We start from the raw sequence: 20763 nt of genomic DNA, 5'->3' as shown, positions 1-20763 counted from the left end.
TGTGGAAGAATTGCTTGCCGCGATGTATCATAAAGTTTTTTCTTCGGTCTTCTTCTGCTCCTCCTGCCAGTTGGAGTGTATCCTTTGACTTTTCGAGGGGACTGTTCATCAGGCATTCTATCAATGTGTTTTCACCATTTCTTTCAGTAATCTTTCGCTCGTCTAATGATTGGCTCTGCTCCTAGCTCCTTCAGGATGTCTTCGTTCCTTTTCCTATCTTGTCTTGTATATCCTGCCATGGCTAGCATGAATCTCATTTCCGCTGCGGTTACTCTGCTTTTTATATCCTTTCTCACCATCCATGTTTCAATTCCATAAAGCAGCATTGGTCTTGTCAGCGTATTGTAGATTCTTATTCAAGTTTCAGCTCTGACTTTTCTCAGAAGAATGGCTCAGTTTATTGCTCTGCTTACTCTAAGGAATTTATTGATCTTAAGTTGTGCATCGACTTCTCCGTCATATGATAGCTCACATCTGAGATATTTAAAGCTTTTAACTTGTTCCACTGGCACTCCATTTACAACAGTTTTACTGCGTATTGGCTCTTTCCCCTCAAAGACCATCACTTTTGTTTTTGACGACCAGATTCTCATTCCATATTTATCAGCTACTTTCTGAAGGTTGTGCATCACTCTCTGCAAGTCATCTTTGTTGTCAGCAAAGACCACCTGATCATCAGCAAATAGCAGGGTATTGACATGGGTGTCATTGATGTCTAGCCCTTCTGGCTTGGTTTTCAGCCATTCTTTAATTCATGTTGTTGAAGTAGATATTGAACAGACTACGTGACATTGGACATCCTTGTCTCACTCATCTTCCTATCTTCTTTGCTTCCAACATATTTCCAGATCTTACTCTTATTACATTATCTGTGTATATTTCTTCATATTTGTTCATTAACTTTGATTTTCCTCAGGATTTCAAACAAATTCTTCCTTTGTAGTTTGTACTCTTCAATCATATGCCTTCTCCAGATCAACAAAGCACATGTGGGTGTCTAGATTATATTCTTGTCTCTTCTCCATCAGCAGCTTTGTTGTGTATACCAGAGCTCAAACTGGTCCTAATACCGAATATACCCAGTCCCGGGTTAGGCAAAACTGGGGCCGAGTATTACCGGGTATCCGCTTTAACTGAGTACAATACTGTACTCGTATTTGGTTTAATTTTTGCCAAACAAGTATCCCAGGTAGTGTATTACATCATGCATATAAATGGGCGTGGGTGGTACAATGCATTCATTCATTTCTTATCATGCAAGTAACACAAACACTTTGACAACATACACAATAGCTGATGAGAAGGCAAATACATAGCGTTCTGTTTCATCAAAGGCTGACCTCAGACAGGATACTACCAGTCCCGGGTTCGTCTTCGTCAAACCAGTAACCGGGTATACTCAGTATTTGCTTCAACCAAATATGGTAACAAGTATGCCCGGGTGCTACTCTGTCCCAGTTTGAGCTGTGGTGTGTACCCCATCTATGCACAATCTTCCCTTTCATAATCCAATTTGGCATTCCAATATTATTGGCTTTGCATGGCTCTGAATTCTTCTCGCTAGCATGTTTGCAAGTATTTTGTATGCAGCGTTTAGTAGGCTAATTCCACCAAAGTTTCCTGGGTCTTTTCGGTCTCCTTTTCTTTTTGGCATGGGGATGTTTGCCACCAAATAATCAATAATTATTGACTCTTTGTCTCTAGCCACCCATGTGATTTTATGGCATTTCTTATGTTTGTAGAAACTGTTCATAAATGTGAAGTTGTTGTAGTTTGAGATGTCAATCAGCCTTTTCCCATTCTTGTTTACTGTGGTTTCTCTGTGTCTTCCTACCACTTTGTCGTTTTCATCTGACCCTGTTCTTGCATTGAGGTCTCCTATTACAAAGATGCTGCGTTTTTGGTTCATCTTATTGATGGTCTTTTGGAGCTGTTCGTAGAACTCGTCTTTTTCCTCCTCTTTGCCTTCCTCTGGAGCATATACACCAATCACTGAAATATCTTGGTTTCCAAATTTCAGATTTATCTCAATTTGTCTTTCTTTCTATATTCTATATGCCTGGATGTTGTCTTTGAGTCTGTTCCATGTATAAATCATAATCCCTGCTCTGGCACATTCAGATTTTCCTACTCCAGCATACGTATACTCGGGTGAATTATTTGTTTATTACCTTTAAAATTTCTTTTTTCAACTTCTGAGAACTTTCAACGTCCCTATTTTGAATCTGTCAAAAATTTAAAGATCAAAGGAATTTTTTCTAATCAAACCGCAAAAAAAAGCAAAAATGTACAATGAAAACAACAAGATGTAAACCCTCATTTTCAATTTTTCATTTTGTTCAAAATTTGGAGGAGGAGAGGAGAATTGAAAAAGCGTCGAATCCCGATTCAAAAAGTTGATAAATGTATGAACTTAGCGACCTTCAATCAGTGAAAATCAATAAGTCACAAAACGTAATATTTTTACAATTTTTCTAAATTTTTGTTCAAAATGAGGAGAGGAGTGGTGGGAAAAGAGCGATGGGACATAAACGGCCTTATTATTCCAAAAACTAAGTAGGTAAGCATTTGAACCCACATTTACTGAATAAATTTTCAAAATCTGATTTTGATATCCCCTCCCCCTCCATATTGTCATTGAAACGTTGGAAAATTCAAAAGTGAAACAGCTTATCAATTATTATCAACCTTAAGGTGCCAAGTTTGAATAAGTTGATTCATTTTTTGGACTTGATCTCATTAATGATTCTTTCCTCGTTTGTGTCCTGTCCTTAAACATGATCAAAATTTTAAAAAAAAAATTAAAATGAGGAGTGATGTTTCGTTTGTTAGGTTTTCTAGAGTGCCATCTTCAAATTTAATTTTAATATATTTTTCATTTTTTGATTAAATAAATCCATAAACTTATAAATGTTTTATCTTGGCTCCACAGATGATCGAATTATCGAGAACATTCGAACACGAAAAACAAACAAACCACACATCCAGATACTCGTATATACGAGCAAGAAATCAGCGTATACCATAGCTACACAAAAGCTCTATAAGGACGCCAATATCGGCGTATAAAATGTAATTTGCAATCCGTAAAAGGCTCGAATCGAAGACACGAATGATGGCATTTTTATAAGCGTTATGAAAATCGAGAAGAAAATATCTTTATTTAAGGATATAAAGAGTCGAATTCCTCGTTTAGTGGTGTCTGTGTCTGTCTCTGTCGCCTTACCCTGCGTTATCTACCGTCACCATCGCCATCGCGCCACGTTACGATTTTTGCCACGTTTATTTTCAGCTTAAATTATGACCATTTCGTTTTTCGTTTCCTTTTCTAAATATTATTGGATTTGGACAAATTTTACGTTTCGATTGGCATCACGGTGCGATATCAAATTTCTCATAACGTCGAGAATTTCGCCAAAAGCGATACCTAAACTAATTCGACGGTAATAACGTTAGTAAATCTCAGCTATGTGATCCTGACGGCTAATTCGGATTGTCTACAAAGTCGTCTCGATTTTACGACACTTGGTACAGAAATGCGACCTTTTTCATCGCTCGCTTCAATCGACCGAAATTCGTTTACAACTTTACACTCGAAAGATTTGAATATTTTCTCCGGGGTAAAAAATGAATAAAAGGTTCGCGTAAGGAAAATCTAGCCATTGCTGCTCATAACTCCGAGCAAAATATAAACGAATAGTAACATTTACAAAAATTATTCTTCAAATATAAATTTTATAACTACCCTTTTGGACCTTTTTCTCGAATGTAGTTTTATTTCAGTATTTTCTATCCCCTTTTTTGAATGGTTCGAAACAATAACGGATACGAAGTACAACGATGAGTTGATTATTGTCTCGAATGTTCTAAATCCACAGTTGTACGGACCTAAATAATATTTGGATTTTTTACTTTGGTCTGTTTCCTAAATTACCACATCCCTTTAACGTTCTGTTGTTATTTCAGTGTTTTTCCTACTCTTTAATTTATTTGTTAATTTTAATAAACGTTTTGTGTTAGTTTCAAGTATAAAATTGAAATGTCTGCATTTTTAATTAAGTAGGTACCTTCAACAACATAAAAAATAGCTATTTCAATATAAAGATATTTTATTGTGAAGCTTTCGTAAAATTTCTTATTTGTGAAAAGGAAGTCACTGAAAAGGCCTTTTCTCCAAAATCTCGAAACAAAAATTGTCATCTTCGAAGGGAAAAATTGTTCGATAATTTTGTCTTTCAAAAATGAAGAGGAACTTGAAAACTCTCAAACATCCTTAATTAGAATCATGAATTTCAATAAATTGCCATGAGTTATTTCAATTTTAGCTGTCCATAAAAAATGTTGGAATCAAAATATTAAATTCCTTAATGAATTGTGCAAAATGTAGAGGAAATGTTCGAGAAGAAAAAAAAAGAAATATTTCTACTGTTGACCTAAAGCAACGCAAAATTTTTGAGATTTTTGTAGATACTTACTTATTTTTGACAATTTTTTGGCAAATAATTTTTGGGCAATTTTTGTCGAAAAAACGTGATTTTTTTCAACTACCTATTTGGTAGGAAAAACGAAACTTAAGAAATTATTATATGCAATTTCTAACAAAAAATCAATATTTTAGAGCAAGTTTTAAAAAACACGTACTCGTATTATGCGTGAGAAGACTGTCTGTTCTTCAAATAAAAATCTTATACGAAAGAATTGATTGACTTTTTTTAAATCACTAGTAAAGCAATTGATCTGTTTACAATCGAATCGAATCATTTACGAACGACTGATCATGGTGATTGAACAAATTGATTGATTTCTTGGTGAATCATTCGCAAACGGATCAATTAACTAATTTACGTTTGATTAGGTTTTTGTGAAACTATAGTACGTATGAATTGATCTGTTTTCAAGCGAAGTGAATCGAATCGTATCGAATCATTCACAACCGATTGGAAATTGAACAAATTGATTGATTTCTAGGTGAATCATTCGCGAACAAATTGATTAATAGTTGGTGAATCATTCGCGAACGAATTGATTTGTATAAGTGACTCGTTCGCGAACGAGTGGATTCATTTACCTAATGTTTGGTGAATCATTCGCGAACGAATTCAATAATTTTTAGTGAATCATTCGCGAACGAAATGAATTATTTTTGGTGAATCATTCGCGAACGAATTCAATAATTCTTTGTGAATCATTCGCGAATGAAATGAATTATTTCATGGTGAATTATTCGCGAACGGATTGAATAATTTTTAGTGAATCATTCGCGAACGAATTGAGTAACTTTTGGTGAATCATCCGCGAATGAATCATCCGCGAATGAATCGAATAATTTTTGGCGAATCATTCGCGAACGAATTGATTCGTATAAGTGACTCGTTCGCGAACGAATTGAATAATTTTTAGTGAATCATTCGCGAACGAATTGATTTGTATAAGTGACTCGTTCGCGAACGAGTGGATTCATTTACCTAATGTTTGGTGAATCATTCGCGAACGAATTCAATAATTTTTAGTGAATCATTCGCGAACGAAATGAATTATTTTTGGTGAATCATTCGCGAACGAATTCAATAATTCTTTGTGAATCATTCGCGAATGAAATGAATTATTTCATGGTGAATTATTCGCGAACGGATTGAATAATTTTTAGTGAATCATTCGCGAACGAATTGAGTAACTTTTGGTGAATCATCCGCGAATGAATCATCCGCGAATGAATCGAATAATTTTTGGCGAATCATTCGCGAACGAATTGATTCGTATAAGTGACTCGTTCGCGAACGAGTCGAATCATTTACTCAATGTTTGGTGAATCATTCACGAAGGAATTGAATAATTTTTGGTGAATCATTCGCGAACGAAATGAATAATTTTTGGTGAATCATTCGCGAACGAATTAAATAGTTTTTGGCGAATCATTCGCGAACGAATTGATTTGTATAAGTAACTCGTTCGCGAACGAGTTGATTCATCTACTTAATTTTTGGTGAATCATTCGTGAACGAATTGAATAAGTTTTAATGAATCATTCGCGAACGAATTGAATAATTTTTAGTGAATCATTCGCGAACGGATCGAATCATTTTTAGTGAATCATTCGCAAACGAATTGAATAACTTTTGGTGAATCATCCGCGAACGAATTGAAAATTTTTTGGCGAATCATTCGCACGAATGAATTGATTTATAAATTGAATTCCCTTAAATGAATTAATACTCTCATGAACAATTCACTATCATAGAGCCTGTAGAGTATTTTTTGGGCCATAAATAATCGAAAAATTGTCCAAAATGTATGAAAAATTGCCCAAAAATGGTCGGAAAACGTGATTGGGCAATGGGCAGCTACAACATTGGGAATCATCTTTTCAAGTCAGAAGTCAAATTTTCAAGGGTTTAGTCAATATTTCGAGTCGACGTATCCGAAAGCGTATTTTTTGAGCCTAAATTTTCCAAAAAAAAATGTCGAAAAATGCGATTGGGCATCTTTAACAAACTCTAAACGAGTTTTCAGGGATTTTGGGGCGATCTCGAATCTGCGTATCCAAAAGATTATTTTTTGGGCCCAAAATTTCAAAAAATTTCTCAAAAATGGTCGAAAGATGTGATTGGGTGGCTAAAACTTTGGGATACGTCTTTCCAATCAGAAGTTGAGTCGAGTCAGATGATTCCAAAAGTTGTAGCAGCCCAATTGTATTTTTCGACCATTTTTTAGGCAATTTTTTTGACAATGTTGGTCCCAAAAACTACCTTTTCCGATGCCCACATAACATCACAGTTTACAAAAAATAAACTACACCTAATTCAATACATACTTCCCGTTCCATCAAGCTCTCTTTTATCTCACCAGTCAGATAAAATTCCTTCAAATTCTCAATTAAATAAAACACAAACAACATCATCCTCCTAATCGAGTTCGTTTCCAATACTCGCATCAAAATAACCCCTTCCTACCTCCTTTTCCTCATCTTTAACTCCAGTTACAATATCAGTTACATCGTCAACACTAATACTATTAAAAAAAAAAAAGAGGAAAAAAATGATAGAAAAATCCTTCGGGGATGTTCACTTAGATACGGATAAAATCGTCGGGTGTATTTACCATTTAGTATTTCGTTAACGTTGACGACTGCGACTGTTTCGGTAGTCCCCAGTCAACTAATAACATTTTACGATCGGAAAAAATAAAATCTCGTGTTATATACCGGCTGCTTGCTTGCTGTCGTACAATTCTACCGTATAAGACTGTATAAGCGAGCAAGTTAGTTTTTAATGAAGATACATTTCTTCGACTGATATAACAATATGGTGTCTGTGTTGCTTTTCGCTTTAATATAGGAAAGAAAAATTCACCCAAGACCATCCGGCGCGGCTCACGTTTTTGGGCGCTAAATTAAAATACCAGCAATTTGATTCGTTTAGCAGGGATAAGTGTAGGAAGATAGATATCAACGTGGTATCTCTACCTACACCGAGTTAGTAGGTGTGCCTATTGCCTAATGTACTAAAGCTACAGCGAGTAAATTTTCATCTGGTGTGAAAAAAAATGTACCAACGACACGAAGGCAGGCACGAGCAGCAGTGAAAATTGATCCGTTGTAAATTTTCATTTCAATTGAATTTTGGCGACGTTAGGTGTATACATAAGGTAAGTATGGTACGAGTATTAGGTACTATTTCTCAACACCGACGTGTACATTTCCCCCGACGACATTTTTCGTATTACAAATTCGTAGTAATACAATAATAATATATTACTCGTCGTCTCGCTGTACAAGAGAGAGAGATGAGGTGAACGCTGCGGAGAGGAAAAGCTAGCGAAATGAACGTAGAATATAAAATGAAAGCCGTCAAAGTGAAAAGAATATCTAATGTTTAGACCGGAAACGCCCGAAGTACATTTTCCGGGTACGGAAACAAAAGTGGGAAATTTTCTTTGAAGTGTTTCGTTCAGTACACAAGCTTTATCCGCATCCGCGACGAAATACCAGTGAAAAAGAGTCAAAACAATCCTCTTACCGTTTTGCGGAACTCGTGCGGAATACCTCCCGGCAACCTTGCGACCATTTTCATAGCACTGTGCCACTGCTGGAAACCACTTTCTCCGGCATTTGGTTTCATGCTGAACTGCATTTTCGTATCTTCACCTGTGAACCGAGAACCAAAAACATAATGAAAAGTCTGTCGTCTTTCTAATGTACATAAATACATGCAAACGTTTGATACAAAATTGAAAAAAATTTCAACCATACTCGAAGGTTTTTTTTCCTCTCACACAGTCAACAAGATGAGGCAAAGCGCGGGAATTTATTCGCCGGAAAAAAGGCACTTTAATCATAGAAATTTCTCCGCCATCCAGACGAGCCTGCTGAATGTTTTACTAGAGAATTTTCCAAAGCGATAAATTTCTTTCTAACCTACTCTATTCTATACACGTCAGTTTCGGGTCTTTTCAAAATGAATAAACATACCGCCAAATATTCTCACGAAGTTGCCATTTCTACGCGTCGCGTCCAATGAAAAATTCAATATAAAGACCGCCATTTATCGTATACCGAGCTCGATAATGGCATTTATGTGAATTTTCTCGCAAAATGGTCAATTGTGCGTAATGTACATACATATACGGCGCATAAATATTACAGTGTATACAAAGTGATTCACAATTTATCTGTTCCTTTCGAATGCGTGCGTAGGCAGCTTATCTGGCATAGCAGTAGGGTAGTTGGAGTGAAATTTAGTGAAGCAGAGCACTCAGAGTGAAGATTTTGTAAGGCATGTAGGTATTCAAAATATTTGTTATTTGTTTGCTTTTTTACCACACATGGTCATATTGGCAGCATAAACTATTTTTCCTCCTCACTTTTTAGCCAAATTTTTGTAAAAAATGATGGCTGTTGTAGAAGGCCGGATGAGATACATAATTTACATATTTATAAGTTTCAGCCCCGCATTTTATCATCTTGGAACCTGTTCTAATTGATCAAATAAAGTCAAACTTGGGGAATAGGGTTTTCTCAAAAATCATATTAGACCCCTGGAGTGAAGGAGGGGGGGGGGTCAAAGTTGAAAATTACAGAAAGGTCGTTTCTTTGGAGGGGCATATTTTGGCTTCCAATAGATGAAAAATGTCCAAAATCATACCATTAGTCATTACCACTCCTGCTATCAACATATCCAAATTTCAATTTCCTAGATCATCCCCAACCCCATTTAAGGTGGAATTGAAGTGGGAAAAAATCTTATTTTACACCTATTGTTGAGCCCCCACCTCTATAATTCACTTAGGGGGCTCAAATTTTCATCATACGATGGGAGGATGCCACTTAAATGCTTTTTGCAGGTTTAAACTTTCCAACCTCATTTGACCCCTTTAAAAGTGGATTTTTGGACTATTTTACATGTTTTTCGACGTTTAGGAAAACCTGAAGCCCCTTCAAACAATAAGAGGATGTGCCTGAGATGCTTTTTGCAGGTTTCGACCGTCCAACCCGATTTGTCCCATTTCCTGAATCAAAAAAAAAGGATTTTGGGATTGTTTTACATGTTTTTCAACTTTTATAGGAAGCCTGAAGCCCCTCCAAATTGACCTATAGGGTCCAAAATTTATACAGTATTATGAGAAGATGTGCCCCGCTGGGGTAAAGGTTTTGTTGTCGCTAGAGTTTCCTTTTCTAGGTAGTAGTCAATCCTGCCAAATGATGCCAGCCCATCGACAGTGATACGAACGACAGCATTCCAGGGGAGTTCAGCGCGTCCACGTCGTGCGGGGTGGTAATTCAACCTTCGGCTGGCTCGGAGCTGATGGAAGAAGCTAAAGGTGAACTCTGCAGTCGGTGACACGTGCGGCGGGATGTGGACTGCCGAATACCATACCCTGACAAGTACCGCAATTCGACTTCTCTGCCAAACATCGGCAGGTCACCGACAACTCGCTCGTTTTCTGGACCCCGGACAAGGTTATCCTTGGAGCGAGTACTGTAGGCGAGCATCCGGCGCCTCATATCCGGAACATTCGGCTAAGGGAGTAAACCCTAACAGAAAATCCTTCGACAGGCAACGGGAAACCATCGAAGTATTTTCCCATGAAAACCAAATGAAAATGTACAGTAATCAGAGTAATGTTGTGCCATGCGATCCGGCTAGCGACCGGCGTTCTGGCACCCAGGACCAGAATGTGAAATATGCGACCGGAAATCAACCACCATCAACACCATTTAAATTGTGCAATGTGAATCGAATTGCCACATGGAATGTACGCGGAATGATGACCACCGGAAAGTTACAGATCGTCGAAAGAGAACTGCTCAGGTACAGAATACCAATCTGCGGAATTTCCGAGACCCATTATACACAGACTGGGCACTTCAACGGACACGACTACGTGGTATACGCGTCAAGCAGCGACACAACCCACCAACGAGGGGTCGCTGTGCTGGTAGCTAAAGAGCTCAGCCATACTGTCAAGAGCTACCATGCAATCAGTGAACGGGTCATTCTAGTGCGTCTAAACACCAATCCTGTCAGCCTCAACTTGATCCAAGTGTACGCGCCTACAGCTGATGCGGACGATGAAGAGCTGAAGAGATTTTATGGCGAGCTGACGGACGCACTTGATTCACTACCCCGCAGAGAAATGACCATCATCCTGGGAGATTTCAACGCGAAAATCGGAGACACCTCTAATGATCATCACCTGCGTGGAATCGTCGGAAGATTTGGCATCGGAGATCGCAACGAGAGAGGCGAAGATCTCGTTCAGTTTGCTGTGGAATCAGATATGTCAATAGTCAACTCGATGTATCAACAGCATCCAAGAAGACTGGTGACATGGGTTGCTCCAAAGGACCGATTTCGGAACCAAATTGACTACATTCTGATCAACAAACGTTGGAGATCCTCGTGCCAAAATGCCAAAACGCTACCAGGAGCGGAATGCGGATCAGATCACCGAATGCTTATGATGGAACTCCGGTTGAAGCTGCGGATACCTCGGAAAAAGCCAGTATTGCCAGTAATGAGAGTCACAAAGCCAGGTGCTCTCTGCAGAGCACTAAATCAATCTTTGGAAAGCGCTGAAGACAGCACTGATTTTGAACCCAGTGCAACTGCCGATCAACAATGGAATGAGCTGAAGAAGCATGTTCAGGAAGCATATTCCAGCACCCATTCGCCAAACGCCTCAAAAAAATGGAAGCACTGGTTTTCTGATGAAACCATTGCAGCGATTGAAGAGCGCAGGAACATTCCACGTGATGCAGAGTACCAGCAAAAGAAGAAACAGCTTACTCAGCAGATCAATAAGCTCGCGCGTCGTGATAAGAACACCTATATAGGATCGATGTGTGAAGAAATTGAGTCCCATGCTGAGAAAAATGAAACGCGCCTCCTGTTTCAGAAGATCCGCTCAGTAACCAGAGAATTCAAGGTTAGCACGCAGATAATTCGAGATGAAAATGGCCAGGTCAAGACAGATGCAGAGGAGATTGCTGAAGTGTGGCGAAGATACTGCCAAAAATTATACAGCAAGGATTGTGTTCATGGCAGCGATTCCCAATTTGGTGACAGCAATCCGCATTTCGGCGACACTGACCTCAAGTTTGGTGATGGCGATCCTCATTTTGGTGATGGCGACCCCAATTTTGGTGATGTTGATCCTCATTTTGGTGACAGTAGCTCCAATTTTGGTGACAACGATTCCAATTTTGGTGACAGCAATACAGGTGTGGGTGGCGGCCATCCATTGGCTCGCAACGGCGATCTTCTGGCCTGTGACAGACATGAAGGCAATCTACTGACCCGCAACAGCGATCTTTTGGTCCGCGACGCCCGCGACGGCGATCTTTTGGCCCGCAGTGACCATCTTTCGGACCGCAAAGGCGATCTTTTAGCCCGAGATGGCGATATTTTGGTCCGCAACGCCCGCGACGGCGATCTTTTGGCCCGCAGTGACGATCTTTTGGACCGCAAAGGTGATCTTTTAGCCCGAGATGGCGATATTTTGGTCCGCAACGCCCGCGACGGCAATCTTTTGGCCCGCAGTGACGATCTTTTGGACCGCAAAGGCGATCTTTCAGCCCGAGTTGGCGATATTTTGGTCCGCAACGCCCGCGACGGAGATCTTTTGGACCGGAATGGCGATCTTTTGGACTGCAAAGGCGATGTTTTGGCCCGAGATGGTGATATTTTAGTCCGCAACGCCCGCAACAGCCATCTTTTGGTCCGCGACGGCCGCAATGGCGATCCACAGGCCCATGACGCAGATCTTCTGGCCCACAACGGCGATCTATTGGCCCACAACGACGATCTTCTGGCCCGCGATGGCCGCGAAGGCGATCTACTGCCCCCAGAAGATGGCGATCCACCAGCCCACAACGTCAATCCACTCGACAACATCATCAAAGAAAGAGAACCATCAATCCTGTACGAAGAGGTCGTCAAAGCCATGGAGTACCTGAAGAACAACAAAGCTCCTGGCCCTGACAACATACCAGCCGAAGTCTTCAAAACTGGCAGCACCGAAGTCACCAAAAGAATCAATCCACTCGACAACATCATCAAAGAAAGAGAACCATCAATCCTGTACGAAGAGGTCGTCAAAGCCATGGAGTACCTGAAGAACAACAAAGCTCCTGGCCCTGACAACATACCAGCCGAAGTCTTCAAAACTGGCAGCACCGAAGTCACCAAAAGAATCCATCTCATCTGCAATCACGTATGGCAAACTGGAGAATGGCCAGACGATTGGACCCAGTCAACTTACATCACGTTGTACAAAAAAGGATCACCAGAGAACTGTGAAAATTATCGCACCATATCGCTCATCTCACATGCCAGCAAAGTGCTCCTGAAGATCATCTATGATCGATTGTATCCACTCATGCAGTCTGAAATCCCTCAAGAACAGGCCGGATTCACCAAAGGAAGAGGCACCAGAGAGCAAATTCTCAACATCAGAATGCTCATCGAAAAAGCTCGCGAGTACAACGTTTCTGCAGTGTTGTGCTTTGTGGATTATAAAAAAGCATTCGATTGTGTCCAGTGGCAGAAATTATGGCGGATTCTGCTCGAGATGGGTGCTCCAAAACATCTCGTTTGGCTGATCAAACAACTCTACGAGAAGGGATCAGCTAATGTCCGCGCCAACAGGACAACATCCGGGAAGTTTCACCCTGAAAAAGGAGTTCGCCAAGGCTGCATACTTTCTCCGCTTCTGTTCAACATCTACGGAGAGTACATTATCCGGGAAACGCTGCAGAAGATCATAGAGGACTCGGATGGAGCCGATGAATGGCCCGGAGGTGTCCTGATAGGTGGCCAACGGATCACCAACCTCCGGTATGCCGATGACACCACTTTGGTGGCCTCAAGTATCGAGTTCATGTCAGTGCTGCTCAAGTGCCTGGAGGAAGTCAGCGCAAAATATGGCCTACTCATCAACACGGTGAAAACAAAGATGATGGTGATTGACAGACTGGCCAACAACTTGCCAGAGATCCAGGACGTTGGCGGAATCGAAGTCGTCAAGAGATTCTCCTACCTTGGATCTGTCATCGAGAACACAGGTGGATGCGAAGCTGAAATCCGGCACCGTTGCCAACTCACTAAAACTGCGATGACTCGTTTGAAGCGAATATGGAGCGATTCGGCGATCAGCAAGAGGCTCAAGATTCGACTCGTCAACGCGCTGGTCTTCTCTGTCTTCCTGTATGCGTCGGAGACTTGGACCATTCGCAAAGGTGATCGGAGACGGATCGACGCGATGGAAATGTGGTGCTGGAGGCGGCTGCTCAGAGTTCCTTGGACGGCCAAGAGAACGAACGCCTCAATACTTCAAGAAATTGGAGTGACCAAACGACTGTCTGCAGTGGTTCTTGGTCGGATACTTAAGTACTTCGGGCGGCTGACGAGAGCGGATGCCATGGAGGCGATTTTTGTGCAAGGCAGAGTCGAAGGAGCGAGAGCCAGAGGACGATCTTCGACCCGATGGACTGACTCTATTCGCAAAGCGACTGGCTGCAGCTTTGCTGAATGCGTGAGAAGCGCGCAAGATAAGGAGCAATGGCGCACGATTACCCGCAGGATTACGTAATTTTGAAATGGTCACGATACCCCCGCGCGGGGTGATACGATTAAATGATGATGATGAGAAGATGTACCCCTGAAGTGCCTTCTGTAGGTTTCAACTGTTCGACTCTATTTGACCCCACTTCAGGGTCAAAAAAGTGCATTTTTAGACTGTTTTTACCAATGTGTTACATGACCTTTAGAACAGCCTGTAGCTCCTCCAAGGTGACCTGAGCCGTCCAAGTTTTCACAGTACCTACAATGGGACGGTGTCCCTGAAGTGTCTTTTGCAGGTTTCAACTTTCCTAATTATAATTTTAATTTTTCAAATAGGTAGCTAATAAACACCGCCATCCTGTATAGAAAGCCCAAAAAGTTTTCTGTACAAAAATTTGTTTTTTTTTTTAGATTATCTTTCCAATTTATAGCATTTCATAAGGGAATCTTTGGAACTGCATGGCACTCTCCGATTTGAACAAAATCAATGTACAAGGAAACCAATCAAGATATGTCCCACCAATTTGAACAGGGTTGGATTTTTTGATTGGGGCAAGACGTGAAACTTTTACAACCAAAATTTCAGCTACTCAAATTGATTTTTCGAGAATTTTTGAAAATTTAAAAATGAATATTTTCGGCGATATTTAGTAAAAAATAATGAAAATTACTCCTAAAACTAATATTACCCCCCCCCCCCCCCGGCCCTCTCTTCGGGCCTCTGGCGCGATTTTTGAATTTTTTCAGACTTTTTAAATTTCTCTAGTAAGTTTGAAAATCAAATTAAGGTGGCAAAATTCTTGACCTGTTTTGTGAGTTCATCAATTGAGCCAATTTTCAAGCGAACACCTCCGGTGTGTTTTTTTTTACCAGCCTGTTGTTGGGAAAAAAATTCAAAAAATCAAAACTTCCATGTTCGTAGAAAAATACTGAAAATTTATCCAAAACACACTTGAAATGTTCGTCTGAAAACCGAATCAAATGTTTTAAATTCGTTCAACAGGTCGACAAAGGTATCATTTTTAAGGCGGAAATCAATTTCTAAATCTGCTAGAGAAATTTAATTATTCTGAAGAAATCTAAAATCACGCTAGAGGCTCCAAAACAGCTGGAATTGGTAAAATTCGGCCTATAGGGAAAATTAAAAAATTCTAGGGAGTCTTTAGAATGATTTGATTAGAAATGGTGAAATTCTGGCTTCTGGCGAAAAACGTTTTTGCAGACATCAAAAATTGCACTGAGTGTTCCAGAATAGTTCAGTTCGAATGAGGGGTAGGGGGGGGGGGGGTAATCATTTATATTGAATAAATAAATAATTTTTTTTAATGGTGTTTTTAAAAATTGGCCAAAAGTCGAAAAATTAATTTGGACATCTCAAATTTTCAATAGATACTTAATCTGACAAAAATCCAAAAATTGAAAGTTTTGTACTTCAAAATAAAAAAATCCGTATGGTAGTGAAAATTTCAGTTGCCTGAAGTAAGTACACAATTGATTTTCCGATTTTTGAAAGAATTAAAAAAAATTAAAATGTGATTATTTGAATGGTTATATTTTCAATCTCAACTCAAGATCAACTTCTCAAAATTAAAATTCACCATTTCTAGCTGATTTGAGGCATCCAGAGGAATTTTGAATTGTTCTCAATTACCTATTTTAGGACTTTTTCTACAGACCTGAAAATGGATTGGAGCACCTGAAAATAATTTTTTGAGCTCTACCACCCACGAAATGATGAAAGAGGAGGGGGGGGTTACGAATTTAAATAATCAATTCACAAACTTCACCCGTATATTTAGGATGCTATGATTGTGACAGGTGGTGAAGTTGATTCATATCAATTTCTTTAACGCAAAAAATACACAAAAAACAAATCTCAATGAATAATTTTGGCCTCACAAGCCTCATTTGAGACGTTTTATATGAGCATTAAAATTTTTGAAAACTAAGAGAATCCGCTGTTTCGCGGTTAGTTGGGAGGAAGAGAGGGATTGATATATCTCAAAATTGGAAAAATTAATAAATACCTGAGGTACCAACTCAATTCATTGACTAGAGGAGGCAATTCGCAAAAAACGATCACCAAAAACTGGATATTTTTGAATTTAAATCCTTCAGCAAATGACAGTCTCCTTTCAAAAAGTATTTTCGTATTCATTCTATTTTCAGCAGCAAGAGCAACAAATGAAACAACACGAGCAGAAAATTTTAATCTTTTCTAAAAGAACCTTTCCCTTATTAGAAGTTTATTTTACCCCACCTGTTGATCAAAGCGCAGAAATTTACTTCAAAGAATATACGTATAACTCGATCCTCGAGTAAAGTTCTTTCTCCAAGTTGTCTATTTTTCACATCATTTTCGAACACGCCTCAACTTGCTGTAAAAACTTTAGCCTGCTTATTAACGCATGAACAGCAGGAGACGATGGGAAAAGGTCAGTTTGAACCTACCATATGGTAGGATGTCATTTCAACTTTATGTACGAGTAAAATTTTACTCAATTCTGAAAAGTCGATCTTTTAGACAACGCCAAGAAAAAAACATTATTTCAAGCTCGAGCATCAAACAGATGAAAACTTAGTATTGGTACTGGCACTTTTGAGCACCTTGCTCTCGAGGGCATACAAACGAATAGGAAAGATAAGAGTTGAAAAAAAAAAACTCTAAAAATTCGAGTCAAAACTATAAAGCGACGCTTTTGAAAAAGATAATTCTCGACGGATCAAGACGACTTCGGCGAAGACAAAACTGGGTTAAAATTATCCACGTTTTCTCGGCACCGGCTAAAGTTTAGAATAAAAGCCTGGTCGTATTAAATTTTCGAATCACATACCGAACGATAATTTCACGGCAGCTTGCACCCTGCGAGGAGAAAACTCGAAGCTGGTTTTCGACTTCGGCCTCAACGTGCCAAAGCTAAAAGGTCAAGTTGACAAATGATGAATTTTATTTTCGAAAACACCAACAGCAAAAGCAAGCACATAGGTACCTATAAAATGTACACGAGTGTGTTAACAAATTCGCACTTTGTCAACTTTACGATGTCAGGGGTGAACAAATTTCTCATTTTTTTGTATCAATCCGATATGGATGTCGCGTCGCTTCGGTCCAATTCGATTGTTTAAAAATCGACGCCACGTAGTCAGGGTGAAATTTTAATTAAACACGGTTTCGAAAATAAAATCAGTATTTGAATAAGCCGCCCGAGCCCGGCCGAGCGGTTTTGTTTACCAACGAATGAAATTATGTCAATGTCGCTAGCACCTAATAGTCTACACGATGGTTTATTTAAAAATCCATCTAGATATTTTAGCATTTTAATGGAAAAATACAAATACGTTTCGCATGTACACGTTCGCTCTACTCATCGTCGGCACGATGGTGGATTATATCGTTTAAAATAAACTCTTTATTTCGTTTCTCCCCACCCCTACCCCTTTTATTCGTCATACATAGTCATATTTCGTCGTCGCTAAATTCAAAGGGGTGAGTAAAAGACTGGTGAAAATAGAACTCGGCAACGATATGACAGTTATACGGTTAGCATGTGTTATATGGAGAAAAATTCCACGTCGACGTATCGATGCTCTATGCTGTCGAAAACCTCTTCGTATATCTTCTACACGACCATATCGAGTGGAAAATTGCATATAAAAACACTCGTTCCAACTGCGTAAATTTTTACTATACCGTGAAATAAAATTTTACGTGTAATGATGCGAATTTTCGCAGACAAACCGAGTAAACAGAGAAAAAAACTGTTTTATGGAGCGGTTTAGTGCTCGTATCGTAGACAATGTAGCATTGTTGCACGCTGAAGTGGCTTTTTATCTCGTGCAACCTTACCACTTTGTTTTTCCTTCTTTGCAGTATTGCTCGAGTAACAGGGTTTTTACGATTATGCGATCATTTTTTTACAGCACTGTGTTTTTTCATTCCGTTTTACTCGATGGTAACACTGGAAAGTGGAAATGTGTGGTTATTAGAAAATATGGGAAGAAGAGGTTTTGTTTCTGCAGTTTTTCGGCGCTTGGGATTTAAACAAGGAGGAAAGAGGTTCGTACGAAATGGGTCTAATATGAAATTTCTTTCGAATAATGGAACATTGGAAAAAAGTAAGAAAAAATAACGACTAAACAAGGTGAAAAGTGAGGCTGAATTCACTCTCGTGCAAATGAACGTCGTCGAATACTTTGTTTTGATAGATAAGACAAGTGTTTCAAACCATTTTAGTTCGATTCGACTCCTATTACTTTCATCTGAATGAAAAATTCGAGATGATTTCCAAGGTTTTTGATTTCTACCGAATAAAACTTCTAATATTGATTGGAAAAAATTACGAATTCAGCTGCAGACTGTTTCCAGACAAATACCTTCAATTTCGAGCGCAATTTGGAACTTTTAGAAAAAATTGAAAATTCATTGGAGACTTCAGAAGTGCCTACAATTGTTAATTTTTTAAAAAGGATACTGAAATGAAGTAGGTAATTATTCGCAATGGTTGATTTTGTTTGAAAAAAATTACAAAAAGATTAAAACTGTACTATAAAACCGATTTTTTTGAATTTTGTGCCACAAGGGTGCCATTTCAAAGTTTCCTTGCTAGAGAAATCCTTGTTTGATAAGAGCAATTTCTAAACTTTTCCAAAATTATTGAACAAGGTGCCCCAAAAGAATGCTTTATTGATCTTTTTAATGCATTTTTCATTTCCAAATCTCACTCCTTTTCTCCGATGAAAAACTTGAACATCAACGTCTGTCTTTATTCATTGAGTTGAAAGATTAATTTTGAAAATGGTTCTGCAAGAGCAAGTCTGAAATTCAAAATTACCTCCTGCATACGTCTTACTAGGGTGAATACCTTACTTTGTGATGAGCAGGACTGCCCTGACCGCCTGTAGGTGTTCATAACGTAATTTCTCCTCAACGTAGTTTTATGATCTTGCCGACCTTAGGCAAGATTACGCGAATCTTACTGTAGGGGCGCGCTCAAGGCTATTGTGCGACGATTCTGTCGAAGCTGGGGTCCAGCTCCAGCTTCGTATTCGTTAAAAAAATCAGTCTTTTTGAGTGATCAATCCGCGGTAGTTCCTCTTAAGCTCAAACCCAAACCAGCTAAATATTGCTGACCAGGGTATCCTTATGGTACTCTGGTCCCTACATTTTTTAGTGTACCCATCTATAGGTGGTAAATTAATCGATTTCTTTTTATAACGCAACTTCGTTAATTTCCTGCGTAAGATCATGGTACTTTTTTAGACATTGGCCAGATTTATCCGGAAATTTGAGCCTCTGTCTCTACAAAAATGGGTCTTCTATTCATATTTGCCGAAGTGACTATTATTGGGGTCGCCAGGGAGAGGCAGGCAACGTGAACAGGTAAATTAGAAATGTACTCAGATCATCTCAGGTAATCGTGAATCCTATTTATAGGGTTACGTGCACCCTCAAATACTCCAATTACGTATATTTTATCGTAAGCGTAATTGTATTTATCTGTGGGTGACGATATGTTAATCACTCATTGATTGATCTACTTATTTTAAGAAGCTGTTTTACTTCGCTTATATGTTGTTTTAATTAATCCCCATAACAATCTTCCGAGCCTAGCTCGCGTGCGTATTACATCTGCCGCATAATCTTGGCCAGTTATGCTGTCGCCATTGTATCGTCATGGCAATACAGAATAATTATGTATTTTAATGTATAGTTATTTGGTACACTTTGCTCAATTATTGTATATATTTTCGATTAAACTTATTGTACATAATTGCTCCTTAAGTTATCATTTTGTTCTGATTAAAAAGGTAACCAAGGATTGTATAAAGTGAATAGTGAAGTCGATTGACTAAGTCTCTCCATCTTGAGCTATGCAGGCACCTGAGAAATATTTCCTCTCTAACGAATATTTCTCAGAATTCGCCTACTTATAACAAAATTATTAGAATTCTTCTCATACACAGTCAATATAATAATCTCTCCTTCTTGCAGTCATTCTCATTCTCACTATTACAACTTTGCAAAGTTGGAATTTTCCACTCCCCCCCCCCCAGTTGTGAACTCGGGTGAGAAAATAATTTCTAATTTTTTATTTTTATCATTTCTGCAAAAAAGGGATACCGATAGCCCTCCCCCCACCACCCATTTAAAAAAACGAAAAAAAAGAAAAAATCAATTTCTATGTCAGAATTTTATTAGTGAAAATAATTCCTTTTCAAGAAAAACCTTTACCCAGCTCTTAAATTTCAAAATTATAAAGTGACATGATGTAATGATGATGTGACGATTCTTACCGAGTATGGCGAATTGATTGATTCGAAAAAGATTTCTGAAAATATTTTCAATATAAATGTACATGTAGTTCTAGATACCTAGATTTTTCCAAAATGCAAGAATCATATTCAATTTTTTCAGCAAAAAAAGCCAACATGATTTCATGAGCAAAATTTTTGTTTAAATTGCAAAAAAAAACAAACATTAAAAAAACTAAAAATTGAAACAGAATTTTTAAACCATGGAAAAAATCCCTTTAAAATAGAAAAATCACTGGAAAAATACTCGAAGCTCATGAAATGATGAAATTACTCCTTTTATTCTGAGGATCGACAATCTTTTTCACAGTAGTTCAGTTTGAGCTGTCTCATGTACAGCCAAAATATTTTCCACCTTAACCAGAACACTCAGTATACACTTGAGAATGAG

The 20763-nt window shown here is 38.8% G+C and overlaps 1 protein-coding gene across 3 annotated transcripts in view; it reads right to left on the bottom strand.

Moving 5' to 3' along the window:
* Window positions 1–20763, bottom strand: part of LOC135832556 (uncharacterized) — a 109374-nt gene that overhangs the window by 45838 nt on the left and 42773 nt on the right. For all 3 annotated transcript variants that reach the window (XM_065345926.1, XM_065346007.1, XM_065346089.1), the window contains one exon: window positions 8016–8143. In XM_065345926.1, coding sequence (XP_065201998.1) covers window positions 8016–8143 — 128 coding nt within the window. The remainder of the gene's footprint in view (window positions 1–8015; window positions 8144–20763) is intronic.

This window comes from Planococcus citri, chromosome 1 (genome assembly GCF_950023065.1).
Source record: "Planococcus citri chromosome 1, ihPlaCitr1.1, whole genome shotgun sequence".
NCBI lineage: Eukaryota > Metazoa > Arthropoda > Insecta > Hemiptera > Pseudococcidae > Planococcus > Planococcus citri.
Note: the sequence above shows the minus strand (reverse complement) of the source record. Positions and strands in the feature narration are given on the sequence as shown.